The sequence below is a fragment of the Schistocerca piceifrons genome, chromosome 7, assembly GCF_021461385.2.
Source record: "Schistocerca piceifrons isolate TAMUIC-IGC-003096 chromosome 7, iqSchPice1.1, whole genome shotgun sequence".
NCBI classification, from domain to species: domain Eukaryota; kingdom Metazoa; phylum Arthropoda; class Insecta; order Orthoptera; family Acrididae; genus Schistocerca; species Schistocerca piceifrons.
Window position 1 is genome coordinate 578,929,135 of NC_060144.1, and position 27,987 is coordinate 578,957,121.

The following is a 27,987-nucleotide window of genomic DNA, read 5'->3' on the forward strand; positions in this document are numbered from 1 at the left end:
TCGACACACTATGATGCCATTTACTAATGCAATTATATTCACATGACTAATTACTGATGATTATCGTATTTTTTGTTGGCAAGTGCCCGACAAGGTAAGGTTAGCAGGTCACTTTTCTTGTCGTTACACATCAGACCGTGCACATTTTCCATTTTTTTTGTGTATATGATTGTATTCCAGTTTTGTTTGTATGCACTGTGAAATAGTTAAGATATAACACACACCAGTTGACTTTGACACTTTTGTTGCCCTATGATATCTCAACATCGTGACTGTATTACATTTTTCTTTTTGCTGCTGCATTGTATTTTTCTCTGTACATTTTTGCATCTGAACACTGTCAATGTCTTTGACATATTACGTTTTCTGTCATGTTATGCTGTATGGTTAATTATGTCACCATAAACCAGTCATTATTTAGTGGGTATATGATTTAAATGCAAGACATTAATCTCTGTTCATCAATTTCAGAAAGAAATGATGCGTGTAAGAAATAAATTCAACAGAAATGGGAATTTCACCTACGGAATAAACGAAAGAAGATGCAATAACTTTATGAGGAAGAGTAAATGGATCAGGATTAACAAGCATTAACAAGAATATACTATACTCATCATAGAATAGCAGTCTTAACTAATTTTTCTTTCAGAATACAAGGCGATTGATGCAGGCTGTCAGACAGAACTACACATCTTAGTTTTAGTGATGAAATATGCTAGAGATAAGGAATAGTTGTGTAATGAGTAATGAAGTGATATTTTTGCAGATGATAATGAATGCTGATGAATAATGATGAAGAATATGCTGTTATGAATAATGAAGTTTTTCTTTGTAGGTGATGATAATAATGAAGTTATGATAATATGGATAATGAAGTGATTGATAATGAAGTTTTTTTCTTTACAGATGAGGATAATGTTGAAGTTATGTATTTATGCTATGTAGTTATTTAAGTATTTGTTGCCGTTTGCTTTGACAGCAGGTGTTATATTGCATAGTAGGATGACGGAAAGTTTTGGAAAGGACAGCTATGGAACACATTTTTATACACATTTCACTACCTGTTAATTCGAAGTTCACTACTTTTCAGCATAGTATGTGTTTCTTCTTTCAGGTCAATAATCCATTTTGTATTTTTTTTTCCAGGAGAAGCTTTTCATGATACTTACTAAACCTGTTACTTATTATACCTGTTCTAGTACTTACATTTTTATTTTGTTACCCATTTGTGTCTATCATTTATAAATGTGATCACATATACTGCCTTGTTACATAACCTTGCTACAGCTGACTCATTACGTTACCTATCCTCATTTGCAGCAATAGGTCAAAAGCAAATAGTGTTATGCCTCAGCAATTAATTATCGATCCCAACGCAATGCATTGCTAACAAAAAAAATATATATATATATATATTACCAGTCCCACATAATGTCACTAGTTTATGATAATTCTGAATAATACTGATTAGCTCTGAATAGTATGTCACTTGAGTAATGACTTCTTAATGAGACAAAAATATATATATATATATATATATATATATATAAAATAATGCTTTGTAACTGGCTAATAACTGCCACTGTTTATTGTAATGAGACTACTTATAATGCCCATGATTATTAATGCTATGATTGTAATTAGCTGATTTTTAATAATGACTTCTTAATGATCTGAATAATACTGACTGAGGAACAATGTTTTATACTATTCGATACTTGATGGCCACTGAGTGCCAATAATTAATGTCACTAAATGAATTACGCTATTAATTATGCCATTAATTAGTTCCTGTTTTCAATGATGATTTTTCATGTTCTATTACTGGCCACTGAGTGCCAATAATTAATGTCACTAAATGGATAATGTTATTAGTTAAACCATTAATTAGCTCTTGTTTTCAATTATGACATTTCATGTTTTGGTCACTGGCCAATGGGTGCCAATAATTTGTATCACTCAATGTATTATGTTAATGCTAGGCCAATAAATGACTCTCCTTTTCAATTAAGACTTCTGATGAACATTATTCTGTCATACTAAATATGCTTTGTAACTGGCCAAGGACTGCCACTGTTTATTGTAATACGATTACCCATGATGCCAATAATTTAATTTTATGAACATTATTCTGTAATACTATATACTTGGTACAGAAATGTTCAATAACTGGCTATGAATGCCGCGAACTACTACTGTAATTCTCAATATTATGTGACTAATGTCCTTCACCTTATGAGCTAACTACCCTGAATTACTGCAATATCCATTTGTCCTGTCCATCCTCATAATCATGGAGCACTATATTCGGTTTTTGCACTAGTTCTACGTTGGTGTGCCTTGTAAGAGCGTGGTGTTGACACGACATGCTGTCCACCACCGTGAGCGATGAAGACGTTATTATGGTCCCACTGTTTGGTGTACCTAGTGTACTGCCAAAATGAAAACATGGAACATTACTACGACAGTTCAGTGTCTTGGCTACGCTGATAAATTCTGATGGGAAAAGAACTTCAAATTGTGTCACTTGGTGTTGTACTTCTGTGGAAAGATATGGACTTTCAGAACAGCTGTGTGCAATCTAAAGTGCTACAACCATGATGCAATCCTTCCCTTTCCTATCCTAATAGTGAAAATCATTTTTTGCTAACATCTTTTATGTTCATGGCTATACATTTTTTCGATTCGCTGAACTCCAGTGCGAGTACGCTTATGTCACTTGTCGACATGATTTTGCCATTATGTTTATTTGTTGTGAAAATGCTAAAGACATTTTTTCGATTTGTTCTGAAGTACAGTATCTGTGCACTCTTGTCTTTTATATTGTATATACATTTTTATTTTGATTATATGTTCTGAATTACAGTGCATGTGCACTTATGTTATGTGTTAATATGCTTTCTACTGAACTTCAGTGCCTGTGCATTTTTCTCATTTTTCAATATGATTTGTACTCATTCTGTATACCTTTTGTGATTTTCTGTATGTTCAATTCTTCAGTGGGTATGCACTTATGTCATTTGTTACTCATTGTATATACATTTCGTCATTTGCTGATATGTTCTCAACTCCAGTGCGAGTACACTCATGTCACTTGTCAACATGATTTTCTGCCATTATGTTTATTTGTTCTGAAAATGCTAAAGAATTTTTTCAGTGCGTGTGCACTTTGTTATCTGTCAAATAATTTGTACATACAGTTTTCTGATTTGCTACTATGTTTTGTACTCATATCTTGTCTTTGTCTGAAATGTTTGTACTCGGTGCATATGCCCAACATTTAATTCATGTATCTAAATATTCTGTAAATTGTACAAGTTGACTAATTCAAGAAAAATTTTGCCGCGCTTGGCAAGTCCAAATGACTCACCATCGCTGCCAAATTTTTGCCCCCCCCCCCCCCCCCCCCAGTGGAGGGTTATGAAACACGTATGTAACGTAGCAGCGATGGTGAGGCATGATAAAATCTTTGACCAGAGAGCCTTTTATCGTGGTTAGTCTGCGCTTGACCGCGCGAGTGTTACGAGCAGTACTCTGTCAGTAGTCGTTGCGAGCAGTAGCTCAGTTCAGTTGCGTCCAGTAGTCGGTCGGTAGTAGTCGTGCAGTACAGTTGCGAGCAGTCTGTCAGTGGGCAGTCTGTGAGCAGTGCAGTATGTCGGTAGTAGCAGTCGAGTGCAGTTGTGTGTGAGGAGTCGGCAAGCGTCGACATGGCATTCTGGTCAAGATACAGGACGAGGTATATTAATTTTAAATGCGCTCAGCTAATAATGTAAATTAACTGTAACTAATTTGTGCAATAATCGCCCCAATAATAATTTTGATTTCAAAGCAATTTTCAACAAAAGAACCAGTTAATTGAACCAACGATTTCCTTCCATTTCCTTTAAAGAAAAGTTTCAGTTAAATTTAAAAAAAAAAAATATTATTTGCAATGCATTTCCTCCAAGCAGTGGCCAACAATAAGAGCAGAAACCTGACATGCAGTTATACTGAGGTAAGAAATTAATTCTGATTTTTGCACAGGGCCAAAGACCGACATTTCGGTCCAATTGAGTTATCATTATCACTGAGATTTTCTTATCACTGAATTGACTTTCATTTTTTTTTGTGAGGAACTTACACCAGAGTCAGATTGCGAATTTTTATTTAATTGTCATTGTCATTAGATTTTTATTGCAGGGAGGTTACGTTTGGTCCCATTTCTATTAAATATTGTCTTATAAATTTCGGTGGGGAGGTTACAGCCTTTCTTAATGTGGATACTTAAGGCAGTAAGCTTCTTAGTTTGTTCCAATCGTCTACTTCCTACTCTTTCTCATGGTCATCTGTCTTCGATTTTGTCTTTGCAAGATTACTCCCGTCTCTTCTGAAAAATTGCCCAATTGGAAGTATCTGTGGCTGACATGGGAAGGTGAACTTGTTGTGATGCTTTCTTTAATGGAAACATTGATTCTTCTTTCTATCCATGGTATGAGTAAAACATGCCGCCAAAGCCACATCTTGACGGGATTCTTGTGACCAGGTGAAACTACTGTCGTGTGGCCACACCTATGGGTTCTTTGATTGGTCTGGGAGAATTCTCGTCACACTAGATCCGAGGAAGTATTAGTGCAATTTATTACATAAATGATTGGCTTTGACACAGTATTTTGCTGCATGTGTACCGGATAATTTGCAACTGTCGTGAACTAGCAAAGCATGATTTGACGTGCAGATTGACAAACTGTTCTCTTGCAGCAAAAAATTTTTAATTTATGAAGCACATTTCACATGAACCGTTTTACTGTCACTGTCGTACCCAATGATGTTCAGTGTTCTAGCCGGCCGGAGTGGCCGAGCGGTTCTAGGCGCTACAGTCTGGAACCGCGCGACCGCTGCGGTCGCAGGTTCGAATCCTGCCTCGGGCATGGGTGTTTGTGATGTCTTTAGGTTGGTTAGGTTTAAGTAGTTCTAGGGGACTGATGACCACAGAAGATAAGCCCCATAGTGCTCAGTGCCATTTGAACCATGACTGTTGTAGCAGAGGTCTCGAATTGGCCGCAGCCCTTGCTAGCTCGACGCTATGTTGACCCCAGTTTGAGGGTACTGCTGTGCTGAAAGGGAAGGTGTGATCATCAGAAGCGTCCCCTCCCCCCCCCCCCCCCCCCATGCACCGTTGCGGGCTTCAGAGAGCTCTCGCTAATGTCTCTGGTATCGATTTGTGTTGCCTGCTGTGGTGTGGCACCACGATCTCTGGACGACACCAAAGGTATCATTTCTGCTGTTGATAGTAGCATCCACGGGCGAGCTCTCGCAGTCATGCAAGAGCATAAGGAACACCAATGGTTCCATCAGGTTCATCCTCAAATGTTCTGGATATTGCTGCCATACCTTAGTACGTTTAATCGTCGTGGATTTGCCAAGGACGATTCATTATTTTATTTCTTCTTCAATCTTTCCTGTGTACCTACAAGTACTGGATCATAAATATAGAAACGACAAGCATTAGCCGGCCGCGGTGGCCGTGCGGTTCTAGGTGCTGCAGTCCGGAACCGCGGGACTGCTACGGTCGCAGGTTCGAATCCTGCCTTGGGCATGGATGTGTATGATGTCCTTAGGTTGGTTAGGTTTAGGAAGTTCTAAGTTCTAGGGGACTGATGACCTAAGATGTTAAGTCCCATAGTGTTCAGAGCCATTTGAACGATTTTTGACAAGCGTTAGGGGACCGGCCAGAATGGTGAATTGAACAGTTGGCAGTTCTACAACTTTTCACATTGTTAATAGTTCTCTACAGATAAACTTATTGAGAAGTTTCACAGTGCTTACCAATCGATTCCTCGGTCTGAACCAGAGCGTGGGAGTCACCCTCCAGGTGTCCCTTCTGCTTCAGCTGGATGAGCAGGTCGAGAAAGTCGTTCCTCTTGATGTTCTTCTCCAGCCGCTCGTCCACCGTCTGGCGGACCAGCTCGAGGAAGAAGTCGGAGACGGAGTTGTCTGTGAAGTTGTCCTTGAAGCGCTGCAGGAACGGCACCCCGTCGTAGAGGAAGCGCTGGACCATGCCACCTGTGGATGACGTCACGTAAATATTTCGCAAGTTATTCATGGTGAAGAAGTATTCCCGAGCATGGGCTTCCAAGCGCTGTTCCTTGAATATTGTCTATCTGCGGCAAAAAATTTCCCCGTGCATACTTTCTGTTTAACATTGTCAACAAAGAACTTTACATGTAATCACCTTATCTAAAAGTACCACTATGCATATCTTTACTACTGATCGATAACAACCACATACTTGCACTGAGTAACACATCGTTGGCTACCTAGAACGTTAGAGACGGGGCAGTGTCGCGGCAACGGTTTAGAAGTAGCTTATTAGACTGCACTCGCTTGAGAGACGATGGAGAATCACTTCAGTGGGTTATGAGTGGCCGAAGGGGATGGTCGGGGTGTGGCTCAGAGGCAGGAGAGTTTAATATCGTTAAGAAAATATTCGTTCTATTGAAACAATGAGAAGAATCATGTGTAGAGGATATGATTTTGCAGACACAGATGAAATTTTGTGAATTTATAAGGTAAGTGTAGTATCGAAAGCTATAAGCAGTAAAAGAGAGAGTAAAGTTATACGTGAGCACCTATTGGTGACACATGAAAATTTGAATGCAGGGTGTTACAAAAAGGTACAGCCAAACTTTCAGGAAACATTCCTCACACACAAAGAAAGAAAATATGTTATGTGAACATGTGTCCGGAAACGCTTACTTTCCATGTTAGAGCTCATTTTATTCCTTCTCTTCAAATCACATTAATCATGGAATGGAAACACACAGCAACAGAACGTACCAGCGTGACTTCAAACACTTTGTTATAGGAAATGTTCAAAATGTCCTCCGTTAGCGAGGATACATGCATCCACCCTCCGTCGCATGGAATCCCTGATGCGCTGATGCAGCCCTGGAGAATGGCGTATTGTATCACAGCCGTCCACAATACGAGCACGAATAGTCTCTACATTTGGTACCGGGGTTGCGTAGACAAGAGCTTTCAAATGCCCCCATAAATGAAAGTCAAGAGGGTTGAGGTCAGGAGAGCGTGGAGGTCATGGAATTGGTCCGCCTCTACCAATCCATCTGTCACCGAATCTGTTGTTGAGAAGCATACGAACAATTCGACTGAAATGTGCAGGAGCTCCATCGTGCAGGAACCACATGTTGTGCCGTACTTGTAAAGGTGCATGTTCTAGCAGCACAGGTAGAGTATCCCGTATGAAATCATGATAACGTGCTCCATTGACCGTAGGTGGAAGAAACTAAAATGAGCTCTAATATGGAAATTAAGCGTTTCCGGACACATGTCCACATAACATCTTTTCTTTATTTGTGTGTGAGGAATGTTTCCTGAAAGTTTGGCCGTACCTTTTTGTAACACTCTGTATAGTAAAGATGACCATCGAGATACACAAATACCGGAAGAGTCATGAAACTTACCGAGGAGCTTAAAGAGTCAATTAAATCCTTCTGAACGTAATTCGCATGGTGATCTTTCGTCGTTACTGTACAGAATGAGTGGTGTAAGACTGTGTGAGATTGAGTAGAGACCATATACTTTTTCAAAGATAAATAAACTGCGTTGACATGTTGCGACTTTCGTTAATTAGTACCGCCGTTAAGCGTAGTTCCTTATATGCACAACAAGCAATACATAGGCTTTATAGTAGGTAACTTCTTATCTGGTACAGACGCTGCTCTTTTCACTCTTCTGGTCGGGTCCATATAACTGAGTGCGTCGCCATTAATAAAATAAGTATAAGAATAAATAAGATAGCTTCCCAACTGGAGAAAAAATTAAACATACCCAGAATAACACTGTGCAAAACCAATCTTATATATTAAGGTCGCCTCAGTTGAGCAAAGGAGAGAGTCCACAAGGGTACCATATCAAGCTGAAGAATGTACGGCTCACATCTCGTTGACTGACCAGTATACTACATTTCACCCTTTGTTCCGAATACTTTTCAGACATTTTCGGCGACATTAACACTGGCAACTTAACTTGGTCAGTTGAGCGTGGTAGAGTACCTGAGTGTTCGCCAACTAGCGATATGGAAAATTTTGCACCATATCAGGTTCCTCTTCCTCTGGGTGGCTTTTTATTTTTTTAAATTTTACATACCAGAAGTATTTTTCTGCTTTAAACATGGCCGCAGAGAATAATTGCACCGACCGAGAAACTAGTTCTCATGTAGGCCTTGGTGACGCATAGTACATATGGCGCCGTAGTGAGCCACTGGAGGGGGCAGAGGTACGCAAGACATGAGAAAATATCTTCTTTGACGATCCATACGTAGAGGAAGGCAAAAGCTTCCTTATAGTACTTCAAGATGCATCTTGGTCGTAAAATGGGTCTAACTGTTATCAGTTAAATACTGTTGATGTTGTTGAGGTCTTCAGTCCAGAGACTGGTTTGATGCAGCTCTCCATGCTACCCTATCCTGTGCAAGCTCCTTCATCTCCCAGTATTTACTGCAACCTACATCCTTCTGAATCTGCTTAGTGTATTCATCTCTTGGCCTCCCTCTACGATTTTTACCCTCCACGCTGCCCTCCAGTACTAAACTTGTGATCCCTCGATGCCTCAGAACACGTCCTAGTAACCGCTTATAATGGATTATACTGTAAATGATGAAAGTATGTGAATGCAGCTTGCCGCTAACTTGGTGTAATGTCTCTCACACATATACCTGTACAGTAAAGTAAGGGCCTCCTGTTTTATCTTTAGGCTGATCTGTGATAAGACAGGCAAACAATTATACTAATGGAGGATTCTGCGTATTTTCTCTAATTTCATTCGCTCTCTCTCTCTCTCTGTCCTTTATCTATATACAGTTTTAAATATAATATTTCATTACGTGAACTCAGCCCAATAGAATCTCTAGTGGAGTCCTTCGTCTTAATATTCAGCGGCTGGCTTGCTGTAAAAGATCTTTATATCTATTATTATGGTTAAGCGCTGCATTCAGTTGGGAAAATCGATCGTTTGAACAATTCGTTCATTTTACGACAGATTTAGAATTTCAGATGTGTCCGAAGCCTTTTTGGACGATTTTTATAAAATCTCGGTGATTGCAGGCTCTCTTCGTCACAACTGAAACTTCCCCACTAATTACAGGGCCAAGACAATCATCAATGATTCAGACAGAGAACTCATTCGTCATTCACTCTAGAATAAAAGGGTCACAAACCTTATTTCTGAGGAAAATTGTGTATTCAATCCATCTCCATTACATGTTCCGTTTTCTGTTGATTCCCAGTCTTACTTAATTTGCGTTTACAATTTTTCTCTCTCTTCAAATAACCCGCTAGTGGCACAAACGTTAATAGCTCGCTTTAGCGAGAAGAAGAGCAAATATGTCTCTTTTAGCAACCCAACAATCTTCCAACCGATACTTCCGAAGCTGTCCTAGTTATCCGTCTATAATAACCATGGAGAATACATATATGTATCTCTGTTATTCCAAAGAATAAACGTACTAGAAAAATACCTTGGCGTCGACGAGCTGTCGGCGCATATATTACTAGAAAATCCGATCAGATACTTTTCAAAAGTAAATAAATGTGGATGATTTGATTGACCATTATTAATTATTGCGTGGTAGAGGGTAATTTTCCGTGGGGAGATTACAATGCCCCTCGCAGCGAGCGAAGTTTGTGAGCTCAGTTTTGATTTACCGAACACACTTCGCGAGCTATCTATTAGTGTGGATAACCCGGAAGTGATGATTGTCAGTCCTCCGACTGAAAAAGAATATTATGTTTAAGACAGACGAAGAAAAGAAATGTTGAAAACAGAAGAAATGAAGAGACAGGTACCGCGGCTGTATTGCTTTTACGTGCATCTAGGTGTTATGTTTGCTGTGCACAACCAAGGAAGATGATTTTTCTTGAAACTGTTATCAGGGTCTACCCATTCGGGAACTTTCTTAAGCAGGGAAACCTTGGAAAGCCTCTTAACCCTAGACCCCCAGCCTACGGTACATAGAAGATAGGAAAGCCTATAGAAGAAAAAAAAATAACTTTGAAATAGATCTCTAAAGGAAAGACAGGGATCAATTTATATCACGATTTGGAGAAGAGTGATTTGTGCCTCTAGCAAAAAAAAAAAAAAAAAAAAAAAATTTTATAATAAATAACGTGAATATTCGTTTTACAATCTTGTTCCTAGGACAATATCTTGAGGTGCTAAAACTCCCACGGGTCTTGCATGTCCCCGACGTCCACATTTGTAGTCGGTCTTCTACGCGACCCACAATGGTAAGAGTAGAAGGGACAGGGATACTCGAATTCACATGCAACATTCATTCCAAAAGAATTAGCAATGACCAAAAGGGAAAATATTACTGTAAGAGAACTGGTTAGGTTGCACCGTCCAAGATTCTCTTTTCTGAAAGCAAAATCCTTATGGCTTCATGGATCCTTTTTTGTTACGACGTACTTCAAGGAATTTAGCCATTATCTAATGATGTTGCCAAAAGCATCATCAAATTTACTCTCGTTTGAATACTCTTTTTGACTTTGCATCCCCACTTGTGCTTATAAGTCCAAAAGTTCTGACACATTTTCTATCACTGATTCGTTCTTCGTAATTTAAAGGATTCATGCAACTTACAATAGATTTTGGATTCAAATCATCGAATAATGGAAAGTGTAGTTCATTTTATACAAAGACATAATCCATCATTTCCTTGAAAGTCATATAATTTATCTGTACTCAAAAACTTTTTATCCTAAATACATATTTTTCTCCGCTTGATTGCTGTAATGTAAAAGTTATTAGCATTGAGGAATGAGGATTCACTTCTTTCATTTATTCTCTGATTCATACGGCGTTCATACGTGCACATATATGGAACTGGATTTTTCAAACAAAATTCCCAAACGAACACGAACCATTAAATAACTACTAATTCTATGAATATTACTTTCTTTAAACATTTAATAATAAATTAAAAACTCTTAACTTCTAATTATAACACCTTTTCTTTTTAAAGTTCAACATGAATCAGTTTACCCTCGCGTTTGGTGCGAGTCTCTTACAAAGCATATCTGTGTCATCTATATCGATTCTAACTCTCGCGCCGACGTCAACTGTTTTGCGCGGGAAATTATCTTTGCGGCGTTAACCGTCACTCATGATTCACTGCCTCAACACATCCCTTCACACATTTACACATCTAAGCGTGCACTTGAAATTATATATGAACCTTCACTCGGAACCTCTTTTGATTATTCAGCGTCATTTACGGGAAACATTTCATTGTTCTTGAAGGTCAGTTAGATCCTTTATACATCTTGATGACATTAGCAATGCTAAAGTTCCATGTTCACCCAAACACAGGTGAAGCCTATCTCCACTATCTTCTTTGCAACACTCGATAGTAATAGTTAGTCACTATTTGTATAGTCTATGTCACTGATTAATTATTTCAATTTAAAGTTTTCTAACACTACACAAGTTTTTTTTTTTTTTTTTTTTTTTTTTTTTTTTTTTTTTACGAGCGTTCATCTCTGTCACTCGCAACACCATTCCCCCCTACCTTCTAATCTTCATTAAATTTCTTCAAGTCGTTATGGGAAAATAACCCTTTTATTTTATTCGATCCCGGGTATGCTAATAGATAAGTCCCAGGACTCGGAATTTGTTGGATAATGTATGGGCCAGTATATAGTAACTCCCATTTCTTTATACTTTTCTTTATTAAGGATGATTTGGTATGTCTTTTGACTAATACGTTTTCTCCGACCCGGTATGTCTGTACCCTCTTGATTAATTTGTCAAATTGTTGTTTTCTCTGATCAGCTTTTTTCGTCATGTTTATGATGGCTTGTCTTATTTTTTCTTTCCAAGGCATCTCAGTTTCCTGAGTTTTGGGCATATGGTCAGTCCAGAAGTTTTCCTCTTTTGCTTCGAACATCAATTCACGAGGTGTATATCTAGTTGAGGAGTGGGGCATGTTATTGTATATCTGCTCAAACTCTTCCACATAATTTGCCCACGCAGTCTGCTTATTATGGTAATACGTCCTCATAAATCGATTGAATTCTCTAAAAATTCTCTCAACCAAATTGCCTTGTGGGTGGTAAAATGATGTTAGTATGTGTTTCACACCGACTTGAGGCAAAGTCTGTTTCCATCGGAGTCCCGTGAATATTTTAGCATTGTCTGTTATGATCGGCTTAGGTGTACCAACATGTGGAAGATAATCCCTTATCAATCTTAATACAATTACTTTGGCTGTAGCCGCCTTTATCGGGTATAGCTTTACGTATTTCGTACACACATCGAGAAATGCCAACACATATATAACACCACCCCTTGAAGTAGGTAACGGTCCACACAGATCGCACGAAATTAATTCTTTTGGTTCTTGGACTAATATAGAGCATAATGGGTGCTTAGTCCCTTTAGAATCCGGCTTTGTTTTTTGACAGATTATGCATCTCTTTAAGACCTCATGCACTCTGCGCTTTATGTTGGGAAAATAACAGTACCCACTTATCTTGTCTGCACATTTTGTCGCACCGAAATGTCCCCAGGTTAAATGAGTGAACCATACAACTTTCTCTATTTGCGCCGCAGGTATACAAACACACCAACGGACTTTGTTTTGCCTTCCACAGCGGAAAAATAATACGCCATTTACCAGTTTGTAGTAATTTGCCATCTGATCCGAAGATTGGTGTTGTAACCTTTGAATGACACTTCCCCATTGAGCATCTCTTTTCTGCAACTGTGCCATATGCGCACACAAATTGACGTAGTACGTCTTAAATGGATTTCCCTACAGCAGCAATACAGGGAATTTAGAGTTATTATTTACTTCAATCTGTTTAGTCAAACCCTGCGGTGACCTTGATAGAGCGTCAGCAATAATGTTTTGCTGTCCTGAGACATGCACGATCTTAAATTGGTATTGTTGCAGAGCAAGAGTCCATCTAGCCAGTCTGGGGTGTAACAGTTTACACGTTTGTAAAAACGTTAATGATTGATGATCGCAATATACGATAGTCTTTGACCCATATAGATAATAATGAAATTTTTTAAAACCCCAGACGACTGCAAGAGCCTCTAATTCAGTCACGGTCGCCATTATAACGGATTATACTGTAAATGATGAAAGTATGTGAATGCAGCTTGCCGCTAACTTGGTGTAATGTCTCTCACACATATACCTGTACAGTAAAGTAAGGGCCTCCTGTTTTATCTTTAGGCTGATCTGTGATAAGACAGGCAAACAATTATACTAATGGAGGATTCTGCGTATTTTCTCTAATTTCATTCGCTCTCTCTCTGTCCTTTATCTATATACAGTTTTAAATATAATATTTCATTACGTGAACTCAGCCCAATAGAATCTCTAGTGGAGTCCTTCGTCTTAATATTCAGCGGCTGGCTTGCTGTAAAAGATCTTTATATCTATTATTATTGTTAAGCGCTGCATTCAGTTGGGAAAATCGATCGTTTGAACAATTCGTTCATTTTACGACAGATTTAGAATTTCAGATGTGTCCGAAGCCTTTTTGGACGATTTTTATAAAATCTCGGTGATTGCAGGCTCTCTTCGTCACAACTGAAACTTCCCCACTAATTACAGGGCCAAGACAATCATCAATGATTCAGACAGAGAACTCATTCGTCATTCACTCTAGAATAAAAGGGTCACAAACCTTATTTCTGAGGAAAATTGTGTATTCAATCCATCTCCATTACATGTTCCGTTTTCTGTTGATTCCCAGTCTTACTTAATTTGCGTTTACAATTTTTCTCTCTCTTCAAATAACCCGCTAGTGGCACAAACGTTAATAGCTCGCTTTAGCGAGAAGAAGAGCAAATATGTCTCTTTTAGCAACCCAACAATCTTCCAACCGATACTTCCGAAGCTGTCCTAGTTATCCGTCTATAATAACCATGGAGAATACATATATGTATCTCTGTTATTCCAAAGAATAAACGTACTAGAAAAATACCTTGGCGTCGACGAGCTGTCGGCGCATATATTACTAGAAAATCCGATCAGATACTTTTCAAAAGTGAATAAATGTGGATGATTTGATTGACCATTATTAATTATTGCGTGGTAGAGAGTAATTTTCCGTGGGGAGATTACACGCTCCCTTCTTTCTGTCAAGTTGTGCCACAAACTCCTCTTCTCCCCAGTTCTATTCAATACTTCATCATTAGTTATGTGATCTACCTATCTAATTTTCAGCATTCTTCTGTAGCACCACATTTCGAAAGCTTCTATTCTCTTCTTGTCCAAACTACTTATCGTCCATGTTTCACTTCCATACATGGCTACACTCTATATAAATACTTTCAGAAACGACTTCCTGACACTTGAATCTATATTCGATGTTAACAAATTTCTCTTCTTCAGAAACACTTTCCTTGCCATTGCCAGTCTACATTTTATATCTTCCCTATTTCGACCAGCATCAGATATTTTGCTCCCCAAATAGCAAAACTCCTTTACTACTTTAAGTGTCTCATTTCCTAATCTAACTCCCTCAGCATCACCCGCTTTAATTCGACTACATTCCATTATCCTCGTTTTGCTTTTGTTGATGTTCATCTTATATCCTCCTTTAAATACACTGTCCATTCCGTTCAACTGCCCTTCCAAGTCCTTTTCTGTCTCTGATAGAATTAGAATGTCATCGGCGAACCTCAAAGTTTTAATTTCTTCTCCATAGATTGTAATACCTACACCGAATTTTTCTTTTGTTTCCTTTACTGCTTGCTCACTATACAGATTGAATAACATCGGGGAGAGGCTACAACCCTTACTCCCTTCCCAACCACTGCGTCCCTTTCATGCTCCTCGATTCTTATAACTGCCATCTGGTTTGTGTACAAATTGTAAATAGCCTTTCGCTCCCTGTATTTTACCCCTGCCACCTTCAGAATTTGAAAGAGAGTATTCCAGTCAACATTGTCAAAAGCTTTCTCGAAGTCTACAAATGCTAGAAATGTAGGTTTGCCTTTCCTTAATCTTTCTTCTAAGGTCAGTATGACCTCACGTGTTCCAATATTTATACGGAATACGAACTGATCTTCGCCGAGGTCGGCTTCTACCAGTTTTTCCAATCGTCTGGAAAGAATTCGCGTTAGTATTTTGCATCCGTGACTTATTAAACAGATAGTTCGGTAAATTTCACATCTGTCAACACCTGCTTTCTTTGGGATTGGAATTATTATATTCTTCTTGAAGCCTGAGGTTATTTCGCCTGTCTCAAACATCTTGCTCACCAGATGGTAGAGTTTTGTCAGGACTGGCACTCACAAGGTCGTCAGTAGTTCTAATGGAATGTTGTCTACTCCCGGGGCCTTGTTTCGACTCAGGTCTTTCAGTGCTCTGTCAAACTCTTCACGCAGTATCGTATCTCCCATTTCATCTTCATCTACATCCTCTTCCATTCCCATAATATTGTCCTCAAGTACATCGCCCTTGTATATACCCTCTATATACTCCTTCCACCTTTCTGCTGTCCCTTCTTTGCTTATAACTCGGTTTCCATCTGAGCTCTTGATATTCATATAGTGGTTAAATAATAGGGTAGATTATTGGAATAACAATTCTTCAGTAATGAAGGCGGCCACCTGCGATTTCCCGCAATATCGCACGGTGGCCTGCAGCTGTAGACTTTGCAAAATTCTCTCCGCATAGCCAGCAGATTATGTGAACAGACGGATATAAATCAGAGAGAGATAAGTCCGGACTATTTGGTGGCTGATCAAACACTTCCTGTCTAAAACGTTGAAGGAGCGTCCTCGTTACCCTACAGTTGAGGTCAAGAGCTGTCATGAAGAAGGTAACATGTAACAGCTACGTTAAGTTGGCTGCATTAAATCAAGTGAAGTCCCACAGTAGGGTCTACACTTGGCGGGAGACACTATTTTCTAGGCATTTTAATATGCTCTCATGACACGTGGTAGACAAGCGCATTCGATGCACTACCTTAAATACCTACACAAAGCTTCAGAGGCTTTTCACTGCGATTTTAGTCTTAGGACAGATCGGAGGTGGAAAAAAATGATACCCCTTGTAGATACAGGTCTAGTGATGTGAAGGATAGATACCATTAATGATAAAATTGATGAACTAGAAGTAGATGTCAGGAATGGTAACAGTCTCATAGAAAGACGTATCATGGAAACTTATATGAATACAGTTGAAATATTTGCCTTGTATGAAATACTATCTATGAAGATGGGAAGAAAGTAATAAATGTCAAGATGAACAGGAAAAAGGGTCTCAAAGGGAAAAAAATACAAAAGTAGAATAAACAAGAAAACTCTACATCTACATTTACACTCCTCAAGCCACCCAACGGTGTGTGGCGGAGGGCACATTACGCGCCACTGTCATCACCTCCCTTTCCTGTTCCACTTGCGTATGGTTCGCGACAAGAACGAGTGCCGGAAAGCCTCCGTGATCGCTCGAATCTCTCTAATGTTACATTCGTGATCTCCTCGGGAGATATAAGTAGGGGGAAGCAATATATTCTATACCTCATCCAGAAACGCACCCTCTCGAATCCTGGACAGCAAGCTACACCGCGATGCATAGCGCCTGTCTTGAAGAGTCTGCCACTTGATTTTGCTAAACATCTCTGTAACCCTATCACGCTTACCAAATAACCCTGTGATGAAACGCGCCGCTCTTCTTTGGATCTTTTCTATCTCCTCTGTCAACCCGACCTGGTACGGATCCCACACTGATGAGCAATACTCAAGTATAGACCGAACGAGTGTTTTGTAAGCCATCTCCTTTGTTGATAGACTACATTTTCTAAGGACTCTCGCAATGAATCTCAACCTGGCACCCGCCTTACCAACAATTAATTTTATATGATCATTCAAATCGTTCCGTACGCATACTATCAGATATTTTACAGACGTAAGTGCTACCAGTGTTTGTTCCGCTATCATATAATCATACAATAAAGGATCCTTCTTTCTATTTATTCGCAATACATTACATTTGTCTATGTTAAGGGTCAGTTGCCACTTCCTACAACAAGTGCCAATCCGCTGCAGATCTTCCTGCATTTCGCTGCAATTTTCGAATTCTGCAACTTCTCTGTATACTACAGCATCAACCGCGAAAAGCCGCATGGAACTTCCGACACTATCTACTAGGTCATTTATATATATATATATATATATATATTGCGAAAAGCAGTGGTCCCATAACACTCCCCTGTGGCACGCCAGAGGTTACTTTAACGTCTGTAGACGTCTCTCCATTGAGAACAACATGCTGTGTTCTGGTTGCTAAAAACTCTTCAATCCAGCCGCACGGCTGGTCTGATATTCCGTAGGCTCTTACTTTGTTTATCAGGCGACGGTGCGGAACTGTATCGAACGCCTTCCGAAGTCAAGGAAACTGGCATCTACCTGGGAGCCTATATCAAATATTTTCTGGGTCTCATGAACAAGAAAAGCGGGTTGGGTCTCACACGATCGCTGTTTCCGGAATCCATGTTGAATCCTACAGAGTAGATTCTGGGTTTCCAGAAATGACATGGTACGCGACCAAAAAACAATTCTCCAACAGATCGATGTCAGAGATATAGGCCTATAGTTTTGCGCATCTGTTCGACGACCCTTCTGAAAACTGGGACTACCTGTGCTCTTTCCCAATCATTTGGAACCTTCCGTTCCTCTAGAGACTTGCGGTACACGGCTGTTGGAAGGGCGGCAAGTTCTTTCGCGTACTCTGTGTAGCATCGAATTGGTATCCTGTCAGATCCAGTGGACTTTCCTCTCTTGAGTGATTCCAGTTGCTTTTCTAAACCTTGGACACTTATTTCGATGTCAGCCATCTTTTCGTTCGTGCGAGGATTGAGAGAAGGAGCTGCAGTGCGGTCTTCCTCTGTGAAACAGCTTTGGAAAAAGGTGTTTAGTATTTCAGATTTGCGCGTGTCATCCTCTGTTTCAATGCCATCGTCATCCCAGAGTGTCTGGATATTCTGTTTCAATCCACTTACTGATTTAACGTAAGACCAGAACTTCCTAGAATTTTCTGTCAAGTCGGTACATAGAATTTTAGTTTCGAATTCACTGAACGCTTCACGCGTAGCCCTCCTTACGCTACATCTACATCTACATTTATACTCCGCAAGCCACCCAACGGTGTGTGGCGGAGGGCACTTTACGTGCCACTGTCATTACCCCCCCCCCCCCTTCCTGTGCCAGTCGCATATGGTTCGCGGGGAGAACGACTGTCTGAAAGCCTCCGTGCGCGCTCTAATCTCTCTAATTTTACATTCGTGATCTCCTCGGGAGGTATAAGTAGGGGGAAGCAATATATTCGATACCTCATCCAGAAACGCACCCTCTCGAAACCTGGCGAGCAATCTACACCGCGATGCAGAGCGCCTCTCTTGCAGAGTCTGCCACTTGAGTTTATTAAACATCTCGGTAACGCTATCACGGTTACCAAATAACCCTGTGACGAAACTCGCCGCTCTTCTTTGGATCTTCTCTATCTCCTCCGTCAAACCGATCTGGTACGGATCCCACACTGATGAGCAGTACTCAAGTATAGGTCGAACGAGTGTTTTGTAAGCCACCTCCTTTGTTGATGGACTACATTTTCTAAGCACTCTCCCAATGAATCTCAACCTGGTACTCCACTTCAAATCGTTCCGCACGCATACTCCCAGATATTTTACAGAAGTAACTGCTACCAGTGTTTGTTCCGCTATCATATAATCATACAATAAAGGATCCTTCTTTCAATGTATTCGCAATACATTACATTTGTCTATGTTAAGGCACAGTTGCCACTCCCTGCACCAAGTGCCTATCCGCTGCAGATCTTCCTGCATTTCGCTACAATTTTCTAATGCTGCAACTTCTCTGTATACTACAGCATCATCCGTGAAAAGCCGCATGGAACTTCCGACACTATCTACTAGGTCATTTATATATATTGTGAAAAGCAATGGTCCCATAATACTCCCCTGTAGCACGTCAGAGGTTACTTTAACGTCTGTAGACGTCTCTCCATTGATAACAACATGCTGTGTTCTGTTTGCTAAAAACTCTTCAATCCAGCCACAAAGCTGGTCTGATATTCCGTAGGCTCTTACTTTGTTTATCAGGCGACAGTGCGGAACTGTATCGAACGCCTTCCGGAAGTCAAGAAAAATAGCATCTACCTGGGAGCCTGTATCTAATATTTTGTGGGTCTCATGAACAAATAAAGCGAGTTGGGTCTCACACGATCGCTGTTTCCGGAATCCATGTTGATTCCTACATAGTAGATTCTGGGTTTCCAAAAACGACATGATACTCGAGCAAAAAACATGTTCTAAAATTCTACAACAGATCGACCTCAGAGATAAAGGTCTATAGTTTTGCGCATCTGCTCGACGACCCTTCTTGAAGACTGGGACTACTTGTGCTCTTTTCCAATCATTTGGAACCCTCCGTTCCTCTAGAGACTTGCGGTACACGGCTGTTAGAAGGGGGGCAAGTTCTTTCGCGTACTCTGTGTAGAATCGAATTGGTATCCCGTCAGGTCCAGTGGACTTTCCTCTATTGAGTGATTCCAGTTGCTTTTCTATTCCTTGGACACTTATTTCGATGTCAGCCATTTTTTCGTTTGTGCGAGGATTTAGAGAAGGAACTGCAGTGCGGTCTTCCTCTGTGAAACAGCTTTGGAAAAAGGTGTTTAGTACTTCAGCTTTACGAGTGTCATCCTCTGTTTCAATGCCATCATCATCCCGGAGTGTCTGGATATGCTGTTTCGAGCCACTTACTGATTTAACGTAAGACCACAACTTCCTAGGATTTTCTGTCAAGTCGGTACATAGAATTTTACTTTCGAATTCACTGAACGCTTCACGCATAGCCCTCCTTACGCTAACTTTGACATCGTTTAGCTTCTGTTTGTCTGAGAGGTTTTGGTTGCGTTTAAACTTGGAGTGAAGCTCTCTTTGCTTTCGCAGTAGTTTCATAACTTTGTTGCTGTACCACGGTGGGTTTTTCCCGTCCCTCACAGTTTTACTCGGCACGTACCTGTCTAAAACGCATTTTACGATTGCCTTGAACTTTTTCCATAAACACTCAACATTGTCAGTGTCGGAACAGAAATTTTCGTTTTGATCTGTTAGGTAGTCTGAAATCTGCCTTCTATTACTCTTGCTAAACAGATAAACCTTCCTCCCTTTTTTTATATTCCTATTAACTTCCATATTCAGGGATGCTGCAACGGCCTTATGATCACTGATTCCCTGTTCTGCACTTACAGAGTCGAAAAGTTCGGGTCTGTTTGTTATCAGTAGGTCCAAGATGTTATCTCCACGAGTCGGTAAATAATAACTTAGTCACAGATAAGCAGATAAGATCTATACTAGCTCTTAATGGAGATTATGTTAAACAGTTTGATGTTGGTAATCCAAAGGAGGTTGTTTTAAAAGCAGCCTGGTTTCAGTATAGGATCAGTGCTTTTACTAACTTTGCACGCTAACTTTGACATCGTTTGGCTTCTGTTTGTCTGAGAGGTTTTGGCTGCGTTTGAACTTGCAGTGAAGCTCTCTTTGCTTTCGTAGTAACTTACAAATTGTTGGTTCCAATAAATAAGAGGGCATGAGCACGTTATATGGTTACTAACAACAAAACAGGACCATTTTACAGGGATGCTAATGGAAAGTTTGAGGAACTAATGAAAGTTACGCAGGAAGGTGTTAAAGAGATTATGGCTGTTGTGTCTAGACAAGACAGCCTAGACACAATGAGAGGTAGCCGAAAGGCACGCGTTTAGTTCACGCCGGCAAGAGATGGGTCTGTAACAGAATACGTAATGAATGCTATAAAGAAAAGTACGTAGCTTCTGGAATACTTAACTTTAATCCATCCTTGTGGTACATCGCTCTTGATGAGACAAGTGAGACTCTTTAGATACAAGCTATGTAAGGCTACTGGCGCCTTGCTAGGTCGTAGCCATTGACTTATCTGAAGGCTATTCTAACTATCTGCTCTGCAAATGAGCGAGGCTTCGTCAGTGTGCATCGCTAGCTACGTCGTCCGCACAACTGGGACGAGTGCTAGTCCGTATCTCGAGACCTGCCTTGTGGTGGCGCTCGGTCTGCGATCACACAGTGGCGACACGCGGGTCCGATATGTACTAATGGGCCGCGGCCGATTTAAAGCTATCACCTAGCAAGTGTGGTGTCTGGCGGTGACACCACAATGGCAATAGCAGGTCGGCAAATAGAGAGAATACGAGTGAAAACGTTGAGGTGAAACCTAATGCCAAGTCAATGAAAATGTGGCAATGAGATTCATACTTCGCACGCTACTGCCAGTGATGGTAGTGAAGAATCTAAAAGGACAGTGTTTGGTGTAAATAATAACTTAGTCACAGATAAGCAGATAAGATCTATACTAGCTCTTAAAGGAGATTATGCTAAACAGTTTGATGTTGGTAAAACAAAGGAGGTTGCTTTAAAAGCAGCCTGGTTTCAGTATAGGATCAGTGCTTTTAATAACTTAGACATTGAACTTTCTGCTGAAAATGTAAGGATGGAGATCAATTCTAAATCGAATGGTAATGATAAATGAAAAAATAATAGTGGAAATGTTAAAAAAGTAGACCACTTGTGAGTTAACGAGAATTGCGCTCTCATTGAAATAAATGCCGGAAAGAGTCAGCCTACAGAAATTATGAAACGAACCCTGTTGTCCAGGACCACGTGCCACAAAGGTCGCAGATTCACCACGAGATGGGGAAACTCACAGCAGTCTATTGTCTATTGAGGCCTATGCGGTGTAATGTGCGAGGAAGACAGACGAGAACCTACGTCATGCGGATACCCAGTAGAAGGCTTTTGTGGCCAAGGAGACGTAGCAGTGGTAAATATGGCGGACCTAAGGTCGGCCATAAAGGGAAACATTTATGAAAACTATTTATTTCTGCAGTAATGCAGGGAATGAAGCCACACTAATTTTGATCTGCCATCCTCCATTAATTTTCATGGTAATGTCAATAAAACTTGAATATTGACCATATCTATAATAGTTTACGGTTTACTGTTAAAGAAGGAATTAACAAGTTTTGTAACAAAGACTTGAATGCTAAAATCTGAACGCCTTGGCCGACCTTAACGATCGACATTTCATATTGAAGCCCATCATCAAAATTACAAACGTTGTAAATATCAACTCTGTAACTTTATTTGTTTAAAATGTAAAGTAGATTTCAATTATCAGTATTTTCAGTTAAGCATCAGATCACGATTTCCTCCACACAAAACTCATTAAACGATGACAGCATCACACCTTATTGAATCATTAGGTAACAGAATATTTATTGTAAAGTTTAGTGCATGGACGTTACTTTCGTTCTGTACTTATTTATCAGAAAGCACATTGGCTGTGACATTCAAAGTTAAGAAGGAAATTGTATTGGGTTAATGTAAAAGAATTTTACGTTTGTTACGTAATGGATATTATTGTTACTTTATTTAGAACGAGAAAGTGGTCAAGCTTTGATTATTTAGATATGTTAAAATGTAAAGTACTGTAGAATAAGCTGTAGCCAATCAGATGGACGGAGTCAGGAAAGGGAACTGCGCTAGTCAGTTCAGCGAAGGCGTTCGCCGCGCGGGAAACGCTAGTCGGAGACGGGCAGAGGATAGTTCTGGTCTAGACACCAAAGAGTACAGTTCGTCTGGAGACACCAAAGGGTTCATTTCGGATTGAGACGCGAAAGTGGACAGTCGGTCTTTGGGTACCTGTGAAGTGAAACGACTTAGAAAGTTTCGTGTTTTGTGGTATTACGGGACTCTCTGAGCGGTCAGCAGCCACGCGCCTGGTACGAACTCCAACTTTTCGTGTAAATAACGAGGTGGAGTATCGGACTTGTAATTCGCGATGAGATTGTGAATGATCGAACTATTTCAAATGGAGATGCGCTCGAGTGTAACAGTAACTCTAAATACGACCACTTTCGCTATTCGTTTGGTTTATGAATAAACATTATTCTAACCAAATCGCAACTGCGTGGCCTACATCATTGATGGGTCGTTAATTTAGTTCCCGATATTGTTGTTACTGTTATTATATGTTATGTTAAAGTTGCATTTCGCAAACTTGCCATCAGCCAGACAAGGTAACCAAAGGGTCACAAGTGTCTAATTTAGGGCGTGTACTGCGACACGTGCGGTTCAGTTCTTGGATGAGTTTGAGCCAAGACATTTAGACGGAGTGGAACCGCATGTGAGGCCGAACATCTTTGGGATGTTAGTTCGCACACTCTGTGAAAATAAGTACTTTCGACAATTTTTGTTGCTAATAGAGGAGTACGCGATATATGAAAGCACAGAAAGGAAAATGGAAATGCTTTACCAGAAAAGTAAGGAAAGGTAAAGGTTGGAAAGGCATGAGATAGAAGACAGAGGATAATGGGAACGAAAACAGTAACAAGGTAAGCAATGTTCCAACAAATTGAAACGAAAGACATACTAATGGGTTCCGCAGAAAAGGAATACAAAGGAAACACTAATGAGAATTTACTTTTGCATGGTAAGAGACAATACAACGATTATTACAAAGAGGATCGTAATGGGTGTTCGGATTTTCACTTTAGTAGACGATAGAGTCAAATAAAACGTACATAGATGCAAAGACGTGAGGGATGAGATTATACGGGAGTACTGGATTATTGAGAGTGTTAAAGTAAATGGTATTCAAACAAAAGTGATCTTCAGAATCAGTATCAAATAAGACGTCACAAAAGGAAAATCTTATGAGCAAGAAATATGCGAAGAGAGCATACCAGTTTCCCCAGCGCAGATACTTGATGTCGTAGATGACATTGGAATTAAGAAATAAATATTAGTTAAAATCAGGTCTAATGAAAAATTTATGAGAACTATCTATCTATCTCTTTATCATGGGAAAGGATCTGTTAGTACACTATGCTGTATTACGAGTTTAGACAAGAACAGTATGAACATTAAGGTAGATGGTATGAAGAATAAGATAAAATTAGCAAAGATTACAAGTACTTGCAAAGGAACGCTAAATTGGTGCTATGTTAGCAAAGATTACAAGTACTTGCAAAGGAACGCTAAATTGGTGCTATGTGACAATCATGGGCGAATCTTTTCAGTAGGAATGCAATGAAGACGAAACTACCTTACAGAGATAAAAGAAAATTTATTACATAAACACAAAATATGAAGACAGATGCCTTTATTAGCGACTCATTACTGTTCACGATATTCAGTCACACTACACAAAGGACATTTCCCTTTTTAAGGCGCCCTAGGACTTGTTTCAAGTAAATTAGCTACCCGCAAGGACACATAACCACAGGTCGGTTGATCGCATCTTCTTAAGATTCCAGAGCATTACAAGAACTATTTCGAGGGAATCATCAACGAGAGATCCACAGAAAACAAATAGGAGGAAATCCTACATGCCATTTCCATTCAGGAAAGCATTAACTTAAGCAGTAAAGTTTCGGGGTTGAAGCCACGACTAGTGATATTGTACATCAGCTACACGACTTTCTATGGACACGTGACTAAATTTAGAAACTTTTACAGAGTTTTGGGATAATTCAAGCAAGGCACTGGAATAGAGAATTGATGTGGCTGGGAGTTGTGCGGGTGCAGTTATATTTCCAATGTAACACAACTTTACTACAGAAGAAAATTGAAGTATAGCTAGAATCTGTTTATGCACAGAAGTATGCCTGGTTTTAAGAATTAACAATAAGAATATAAGAATAAAATAGGCACAAACACTAAAATCCAGACAATGAAATAATCTTAAAAATAAATGGGCCAATGTGTTCTGTAACTAATTTCAACAACAATCTGGTTCACAGGCAGTAAAAAACACAGTAAGTGAACTAACGCACAAACCCATTCCACATCAAAAACTATCAGATCGTACATTCATTCTCTTCTCCATAAACTATTGAGAAAATTTAGGGAAGTAGCATTTGAAGTTGTCTGCAGAACTAATCTACTGTCAGCAATGTACATCTGGTGTAAAGTCCACAAAGATAAGAGTAATTTGTGGTATCATATAACACGCGCCTCCATGGGCATTGTGGCAATGGTTTTCCAAGTTTTTGTCTGACGCTGACAGTGACCACGCACGATCTGGCGGACCCTGTGCTGCGCGCCCGCTGAGCCACACCACCAGGAGCTCTGCCACAGCGATATAGGATGGCCGGCGGCAGCCTCTCTGCCCACTTGCGCTTGGAGCCTCTTGGCTCACAGACGCTACGCTGACGCTGCCCAGTAGCCTGTCCCGAGACTGACTTCACTTGCGAGACGTTTAGACTGGGGAGCCTTCGGTGAAGTTCTTACTGTACCGACAGAGTGACTTCAAACGTCTCAGCCTTCGTTTTTGGTTTATCAGTCTTGAAGTCAAGAAATCCTTGAGTAACAGAAGAGATACTGAATTTAATTGATGAAAGGAGAAAATACAAGAATGCAGTAAGTGAAGCAGGCAAAAAGGAATACAAACGTCTCAAAAATGATATCGACAGGAAGTGCAAAATGGCTAAGCAGGAATGGCTAGAGGACAAATGTAAGGATGTAGAGGCTTATCTCACGAGGGGTAAGATATATACCGCCTACAGGAAAATTAAAGAGACCTTTGGAGAAAAGAGAACCACTTGCATCAGTATCAAGAGCTCGGATGGAAACCCAGTTCTAAGCGAAGAAGGGAAAGCAGAAAGGTGGAAGGAGTATATAGAGAGTCTATACAGGGGCGATGTTCTTGAGGGCAATATCATGGAAATGGATGTAGATGAAGATGAAATGGGAGATATGGTACTGCGTGAAGAGTTTGACAGAGCACTGAAAGACCTAAGTCGAAACAAGGCCCCGGGAGTAGACCACATTCCACTAGAGCTAATGACAGCCTTTGGAGAGCCAGTCCTCACAAAACTCTACCATCTGGTGAGCAAGATGTTTGAGACAGGCGAAATTCCCTCAGACTTCAAGAAGAATATAATAATTGTAATCCCAAAGAAAGTTGTTGACAGATGTTAAAATTACCGAACTATCAGTTTAATAAGCCACAGCTGCAAAATACGAACGCAAATTCTTTACAGATGAATGGAAAAACTGGTAGAAGCCAACCTCGGGGAAGATCAATTTGGATTCCGTAGAAATGTTGGAACATGTGAGGCAATGCTGACCCTACGACTTATCTTAGAAGAAAGATCAAGGAAAGGCAAACCTACGTTTGTAGCATTTGTAGATATAGAGAAAGCTTTTGACAATGTTGATTAGAATACTGTCTTTCAAATTCTGAAGACGGCAGGGGTAAAATGCAGGGAGCGAAAGGCTATTTACAATTTGTACAGAAACCAGATGACAGTTATAAGAATCGAGGGACATGAAAGGGAAGCATTGGTTGGGATGGGAGTGAGACTGGGTTGTAGCCTATCCCCGATGCTATTCAACTGTATATTGAGCAAGCGGTAAAGGAAACAAAAGAAAAGTTCGGAGTAGGTATTACAATCCATGGAGAAGAAATAAAAACTTTGTGGTTCGCCGATGACATTGTAATTCTGTCAGAAACTGCAAAGGACTTGTAAGAGCAGTTGAACGGAATGGACAGTGTCTTGAAAGGAGGGTATAAGATGAACATCAACAAAAGCAAAAGAAGGATAATGGAATGTAGTCGAATTACTCGTAAGTCGGGTGATGCTGAGGGAATTAGATTAGGAAATGAGACACTTGAAGTAGTAAAGGAGTTTTGCTATGAAAATAACTGATGATGGTCGAAGTAGAGAGGATATGAAATGTAGACTGGGAATGTCAAGGAAAGCGTTTCTGAAGAAGAGAAATTTGTTAACATCGAGTATAGATTTAAGTGTCAGGAAGTCGTTTCTGAAAGTATTTGTATGGAGTGTAGCCATGTATGGAAGTGAAACATGGACGATATATAGTTTGGACAAGATGAGAATAGAATCTTGCGAAACGTGGTGCTACAGAAGAATCCTGAAGATTAGATGGGTAGATCACATAACTAATGAGGAGGTATTGAATAGAATTGGGGAGGAGTTTGTGGCACAACTTGACTAGAAGAAGGGGTCGGTTGGTAGGACATGTTCTGAAGCATCAAAGGATCACCAATTTAGTACTGGAGGGCAGCGTGGAGGGTAAAAATCGTAGAGGGAGACCAAGAGATGAATACACTAAGCAGATTCAGAAGGATGTAGGCTGCAGTAGGTACTGGGAGATGAAGAAGCTTGCACAGGGTAGAGTAGCATGGAGAGCTGCATCAATCCAGTCTCACGACTGAAGACCACAACAACAACAACAACAACCACAACATTCTTGTTGTTTCGTATTATTGTGCACTCTGTCGCATAAGTAAACCAAATTGGTCCTTGGTACAACCAGCAAATGAGGGTGTCACACACTGAAATCTGCTGTGATTTCAGGGCTCTGGTAGAGAGTAAATTGCAATCCGTCTGCCTGATTGCTAGGCCGTGAGATGTTTACAGTTATTTCGTGGCCACGATCGATTCACAGGTACCGCCTCCACTTCTCACCTCCGCCACACATATCCCGCAAGCTGCAAGTTACATCGCTGCGCAAAGCAAAGATTGTAATGTACTGCCGACCCGGCATTGTCAGGGCCTGCAGATCTCAATCGCCACTTGGTCTCAGGTGCACCTATGTACAGAAAGTTCAGTTGAATTGATGTCAAGGTCTGCTCAGCGACAGATCAATTCTGATTGCGTTATCCACATTTTTAAGGACAGAGTACGGGACTCACTTCTGCCAACCAGGATCCTAGTCCATTGCAGTCTTAAACCACCTGTTAGTTGTTTACGGGATTCAATCAATAACATTTTTATCATAATTTATTTCTGTTTTTTCTTTTGAAAAATAAATGTTGCTAAAACACTAAAGTTACGCGAACACAATCAATCATTTAAACAGTGCCCACTAGGGTTACCCA

At 40.2% G+C, this 27,987-nt stretch overlaps 1 protein-coding gene across 1 annotated transcript in view; it reads right to left on the reverse strand.

The window, feature by feature from the left end:
- The window catches only part of LOC124709091 (cytochrome P450 6a2-like), a 66,521-nt gene that overhangs the window by 25,094 nt on the left and 13,440 nt on the right, over window positions 1-27,987 (reverse strand). Inside the window, exon 3 of the mRNA XM_047240738.1 lies at window positions 5,806-6,042. Within this exon, the coding sequence (XP_047096694.1) occupies window positions 5,806-6,042 (237 nt within the window). The remainder of the gene's footprint in view (window positions 1-5,805; window positions 6,043-27,987) is intronic.